General features: G+C 36.3%; 1 protein-coding gene across 1 annotated transcript; it reads left to right on the top strand.

Annotated features, from left to right (window-relative positions):
- Nucleotides 1-118: 118 nt before the first annotated feature.
- Nucleotides 119-7,017, top strand: LOC134663436 (type II inositol 1,4,5-trisphosphate 5-phosphatase). The gene has a single exon (XM_063519801.1). It carries the CDS (start codon nucleotides 248-250, stop codon nucleotides 2,810-2,812), a length of 2,565 nt encoding a protein of 854 aa, XP_063375871.1. The 5' UTR covers nucleotides 119-247; the 3' UTR covers nucleotides 2,813-7,017.

The raw sequence follows: 7,017 nt of genomic DNA, 5'->3' as shown, positions 1-7,017 counted from the left end.
TGGATAGTGCTGTGCGTTGATACCAAATGATGATACCCATTTCGAAAATTATCGATAGCGTCTATAGAGGCCTTAAAGGGACCTACAGAGTAATGAGATTAATAATGCAATAACAAAACGCAACCAAACTGCTGTCATGTGTCAAATACGAATTGACTTGAGCTTGAGAGAATTAATTGTATGTGAACGTCAATCATGTGAGAACGATAAATATTTAATGCGAATCTAATTAAGTTTATGAGACAAAATGAATCACGACGACATAAAAGCGGTGGTGCAAGAGAAGTTTCTGTCGAGCGAAAGAGTTACAGCATTTTTATGCGACGCCAAAGTCTTGCAGCCGGAATGGGTAAACAAGGACAGAATATTAGCTATCGTCGAGTACGGAGACGAGAAGGCGGTGTTCTGCCTGTACACGTCGTGCTACCCACCTAAATCTTTCACGGATTTATCTATAGAAGTTGTATTACCCATAGACAGCAGTTTCAAATGCGAAATAGATAACAAGCCTTCTGACCCTGAAGCAGTACTGTACCTGAATCTCCAGTCTCGTAGTAATAAGTACAAGTTTGAGATCGAAATGACCCCGCGCGTCGATAACTTCGTTGATGACCTCTTTAGAGGGATAGAAGCTGTGAACAAGGTGCCCAGGCAGCCGGAGTTTGTCTGGCTTAAAAAGTATAGTGGAAAAAATGATGAGGATATCATTGCTGAGAGTATGGTTGTTCCTCGACGTAACGTTGCGCACACGCTTAATTCTGCGCCTGTTGCCATCCGAGAAAGCTTAATCAAGAGGAGGATGTCGGACAAGGAAGCAGACTATACATTTACTAAACAATTTACTGTGTTTTGTGGAACTTGGAATGTTAATGATAAAGCCCCTGTAATTCCCTTGAAGGGATGGCTGTGCGTGGACAAGGAGCCTCCGGACCTGTACGCTGTGGGCTTCCAAGAGCTTGATCTGTCTAAAGAAACGTTTCTCTTTGATCAGACACTCAGGGAAGATGAGTGGTATGCGGCCGTATTAAATTATGTTGATCCAAGAGCTAAGTATGTAAAAGTTGAAAAGGTGAGACTTGTTGGCATGTTGTTGATAATCCTTATAAAGGAAAAATACATACATCATGTCAGGAATGTTGTGTGTGACACAGTAGGCACTGGTATCATGGGAAAGATGGGTAACAAGGGAGGAGTCGCTATTAGATTTGATCTGCACAGTACCTCCTTGTGCTTCGTGAACTCTCATTTAGCTGCACATGTTGAAGAATATGAGAGGAGGAACCAGGACTTCAGGGATATTTGCAACAGGATGAGGTTCTCACAGCCAAACCAGCAAGCTAAAGCCATCAAAGATCATGATCATATCTACTGGTTAGGTGATCTAAACTATCGAATTACTGAACTAGATCCAACAAGTGTGAAAAAGTTGGTGGATGAAAGGAACTTTGTCCCCGTCCTAGAGTTCGATCAACTCAAACAACAACACAAAAACAATCAGGTCTTTGTGGGATATACAGAGGGTACTATCAATTTCAAGCCCACTTACAAATATGATCCTGGGACTGATAACTGGGACTCTAGTGAAAAAAACAGGGCTCCTGCCTGGTGCGATAGAATATTCTGGAGAGGAGAGAATGTGACTCAACTGGAATACCGAAGCCACCCGGCTCTTAACATCAGTGACCACAAACCTGTCTCTGCTATATTTAACTCTTTTATCAAAATTATTAATGAGGAAAAATATAAAAAGGTGTATGAGGAAGTTATTAAACAACTTGACAAACTTGAAAATGAACTCATTCCGCAGGTAAAGGTTGACCAGACTGAAATTGACTTTGACACAGTCAGATACCTAGAGCTCCAAGTACGAACCATCACTATAACTAATATAGGAAAGCTGCCGGTGGAATTTGAATTCATTAAAAAGTTGGATGAGACAAGCTTCTGTAAAGACTGGCTGATAGTGGAGCCATATAAGAAATGCATATGCGCAGATGAGGCATGCGAAATTCAACTTAAAGTACTTATAAATAAGACTTCAGCTTGCAAAATGAATGCAGGGACTGATAAATTGTATGATATCCTGGTGTTGCACTTGTATGGTGGGAAGGATATCTTTATTACAATCAATGGGACATATCAGAGGAGCTGTTTTGGTTGTTCCATAGAAGTCCTTGTGAACCTGAATATGCCCATTCGTGAGGTGCCTTTGGGTAAACTGATTGAGCTTGAAAACAAAAGGGATCAATGTGTTTCTAACCAGTCAACATATTCAATACCGAAAGAGATCTGGTTTTTAGTTGACCACATATACTTGCATGGTTTGAAAGAACCAAATCTGTTTGAACAGCCCGGTTTACACAGTGAGGTATTACAGATCAGGGATTGGCTGGACAGTGGTTCGGTGGATCCTATTCCGGGCAGTATCCACTCTGTAGCAGAAGCGCTACTATTACTTTTAGAGAGCACTGCAGATCCAATTATCCCGTACAATCTACAGGCTGCCAGTCTCCGAGCTTCCGCAAACTATTTACAATGCAAGCAGATAATTCTAGAACTACCTGAATTTAGGAAAAATGTCTTCTTATACTTGTGTGAGTTTTTACAAGAAGCACTTCAACACAGCGCCGAGAACGGCCTCGACTCGAAGACGCTATCAACTCTGTTTGGGGCGATATTTCTAAGAGACAACCCTAACCAAACGCAGGAGCCTCAGTCGAGGATAAACAAGCAAATTATTGACAAGAAGAAGGCCCAATTTGTTTACCATTTCTTAGTAAATGACCACAGTGACTTAATATTTTCTAGATAATTTCTCAGACTCCCTTGAGAGTAAATGGCGCCAAATGTGTCATAAGGATGTTACACTATGCAGTATACCGACTCAATCCCTTTTCTTGGCGATGTATCTATCAAGATTCTTATTTGTTTATGTACTTTTGCACATAATTATTTTTGTCTATATAGGCTAAACGAAGCTTGCTCTTTTTATTTATGAAGAAAAGCGATATGGGACACCAAAGTCGGCGTCGTTGCAAACAAACCATTGCATGCGGATCCGCATGCCGCTCCGATGTGCGAACGAGACATTGATATATACGGCTACAGCGCTGTCTAGCTTACACACCGCAGTAGCGTGCGGATCCGCATCAGTGAGATGATCGCGTCGAATAGCCGACGAGTATTTCATGGTGTATATCTTAAACACATTTGTATGATTGTTATTTTAACAGCCCATTTGGCCTCGTTCATACGGGATTAATTAATTAATTGGATTGAATTGAATGTTATTGCTCTAGTTCTGTTGATACACTGCAATGTGGGATTAGCCATTAACACAATAATTCGCATTCGCCATTATTCCAGAGAAGAGAAATGATGATACTTAACACTATTTTTATTTCTCATTCTCAAGAATTCTAAGCCGAGTTCTTAGGGCCTAATGTGAACCTGTAGGCTTAGCATAGGAGCGCAGCGACAGCATCTCGCCCACGAGATAAGACTACCCCTTCCTGACCTCCCTCTATTAATACAGTTAGAAAAGACACGTAGTCTATCTCGCGCGCGAGATACTGTCGCGGCGCTCATGTACTAAGCCCACTGCTGGATTGCTAGATTTGCTAGTATCATTCTTGTGCGATATAACTGCAGAATGTATATGTGACGTTCCAAGACGAAAGGTACATTATGGCGGTTGGCGCTTACGCCATTATTATTTTAGTGTTATTTTTTAAATTATAACTAGTATTAGGAATATTCTTTTCCATGTGATTCATTCTATTTATTCAAATACTCAGCATGTTTCCATTATTCTTTAGAATATTAATTTATTTTTGTAATTAGGAATAGTATTTAACTTTTTGATGTAAATTTAACATGTTGACATTATAGATGTCGCTAGGCGATTTACTAAAATCTGGTTTTTCTTAAAGCAAAATGCATTTTTAATGTTTTTATACAAATCATTTCCTAACACAAAATTTTGTTAAAGAATATTTTGTAATAAAATTGTCATATTAATTAAGGTTTCTTAGAAAACATCAAAACAGTATTAACATTCTTTATATTATATAAACATCACGCAAACATGCAGAATTACCAGCATATTATATGAAAATTTTCAGAAAAAAAATATACATTCTATAATACTTTATTATCACAAAATGTATGAATACAAATTAAATGTAATGCATTTAATACTGTACAGGGTGGAAAGATAAGTCGGGCCCTGGAGGGAAACTACCTTAAATCCTTAAGCTGGCTCATTTTACTTAAAGGAGACATTCCTTTATTTTTAAGAAGAAACAAAACTGCATTCAAATTAATTTTCTTTTTTTCTTCAGTTTGGCTTGTCTAAAAAAATCTTAAGTACTAAATATTCGATTTTATGGATATTTTGTACGACAGACGAGTGTAAGACCTAATTTTTCTTGGAGAAATGTTATCATTAACATTAACTGTATCGACTAGTAGAATAAAATTGCGAGTTCTTATTTTTTTGAATTTTTAGTCGGTTCGAGTCCCGGGCGAGGCAAGCGAGTCTTAGAAAATCTTTGAATGCAGTTTTGTTTCTTTTTAAAAATAAAGGAATGTCTCCTTTAAGTAAAATGAGCCAGCTTAAGGATTTAAGGTAGTTTCCCTCCAGGGCCCGACTTATCTTTCCACCCTGTATAATCTGGTCTCTCTTACGCAAATCATTTTAGTTTACTGTCAACTATAGTTGCCCACAACTTTATGGGACTTATGTAACTTATGTAGATCTAGTGGAAGCGTGTTTGGCCCATAATCTAATAATAAAACATACTTGGTCCTCGACAGACGTTTTTTAAACCGTGACAAGTTACTAAATGAATATCAACAGATAGCGCCAGTAGTTATACATAATTATTTTATAAATTTTTAAATATATGCACATTTGTACCTACAACCTACAACTTTTTCACACGTCGACACTATGTAATTACTTTTGTTGTTAAATATTTCTCAGTTTTTACGATACAATTCATACCTCACGATGACACGATAAACTCTTTGGTTTAGAGCCCTTTTCCATAATAAATCTTGTTAAAAAACTATTTAAGGACTCATTTAGCATCGATAGTTACAGCACTTATAGCTGATTTCCGTCATCTATATTTATTATACTACAAATAGGTACATATTATGATTTCTTATTGTTTTAATTGGCGGTGGAGTGTTCTATCTATACGATACAGAATTTTATTTTGTGTCAATGTTAATAGATGGCGCTACTGGAAAAGGTAAATGCACAGGATAAATCGTCAGGTGACAGCCAAAATTCACTAATTACCACCACAAGTTCATGGCCATAGTGAACTATATTAGTACCATAATAAGGTTGATTTTTGTTTAATTATTTTTTGTAAATATTTTGGTTGTCATCTGACGAAATTTGTTTAGTGATTTAGTACAATGACAAATTAATTTAATAGTCATATTTAAGTAGCATTGTACCAATTGAAGGGTCAATATTGTTTGTCTATTAGTTTGTGTTAGCTGAGCTCTCATTGCGTGAATTTTTATTTAGGAAGTCTTTATGTACATATTATTTTTAATATCCATTATTTAATTAATGATTATGATAATTATCGAATAATTTATAGGAATAATCGTAAAGAGAACGGGGTTTACAAACTTGTAGATAATTAGCAGGTGGCCTAAATTGGAACTAACTCTGTACCATACAAATTTTACATTGGCCATTGATAGCAGCGCCACGGCCGCCTGCAAATAGGAACTTACAACGAAATTACTGTAGTCAATAATTTATTAAAATTGTTTGTATTGTATCTTATCGTTGTTCTGTGTACGTTAATTATTTTAAGAGCTTGATTTACTTGCATTTATCAATTTTTTTTTTTAATTTAACTAAACTAAAAAAAGTTGTGGAGGTGATAAAGGCATTAGGTACACTGTCCTAGTTTGAGCCAACACAACTATTGCAAAATTGACATATTCAGAATCTGACCACTACTCTGACCAGTGCCTCAGAAAAGTAGACATGAAATGAAGTACTGAATGCATATAATATGTATTATGTGCGTACTACGTAAACTCTTGAATTGATTCATCATCATCATAATCACTGAGCTAAGAGACGTCGTCCAGGTAGACTGTCGATTTCCTTACAAAAATTAAATTCTTTTTGATCTATCATAATATTGTCCATATCATGAAACGTACTATAGAAGACTTGATTCGTTATTTGTACTTATCAAATAGACGGAGAACTAAGCCCCGGAACTTACATGATAAAAAAGAGCAACGAAATCCACCACCGATAAACAGTTGCCACATGCCTGTATCCAATAATTAGCATAAGTAATGTAACTAACCGTTACCTTTCGTTGCTCTTATTTTCATGTACACCCGGTCGCAAATTTATGAATTCATTCGTAATGTGTCCAGCATGCAATTTTGCAACTCGCCGTACCTAAATATCGGGGCTACCTCTTAAATAGATTAAAAAAGAAAACTGCCTGCGGGTGTCCTTTCTTTTTTCCTTAGTGTAGTCCCTTTTAACAAAGGGGATAATTAAAAAAAAAGAAGCCATATCTAAACGACGACGTCCTTAAACTAGATTCGGATCTAAAATTACTGAATGTGAAAACATTGTTTACGTGTTTACTATAGCCCCTGAGTCCCCCTTGTCATTATTGAAGTTTTGAATTTGGAACCTTCTTGTATTCCATATTAATTCAAAATCGATTTGGATTAAATCGTTTATAAGGGCCTCAGGGACTCAAGAAGTTAAAGGATGTAAAATCTGGCCAGTAGCCTAAAGCTTAAAGTAGTTTTCTATGTAATGTTGAATGTAATAGAATTTGAAACGTATACCGACTTAATCCATTATTTATACGAATGCCAAATAATTATGTAATCAGTAAAATGCACCAAGTTACTTATAAACTGTACTATTTTAACAACGTATACTATTATAATATATCGTGCTAAACTGTTGTTTAATATATAAAATTATTTATTTAGAACTAGTAA

This window comes from Cydia fagiglandana, chromosome 4 (assembly GCF_963556715.1).
Source record: "Cydia fagiglandana chromosome 4, ilCydFagi1.1, whole genome shotgun sequence".
Lineage (NCBI taxonomy): Eukaryota > Metazoa > Arthropoda > Insecta > Lepidoptera > Tortricidae > Cydia > Cydia fagiglandana.
Note: the sequence above shows the minus strand (reverse complement) of the source record. Positions and strands in the feature narration are given on the sequence as shown.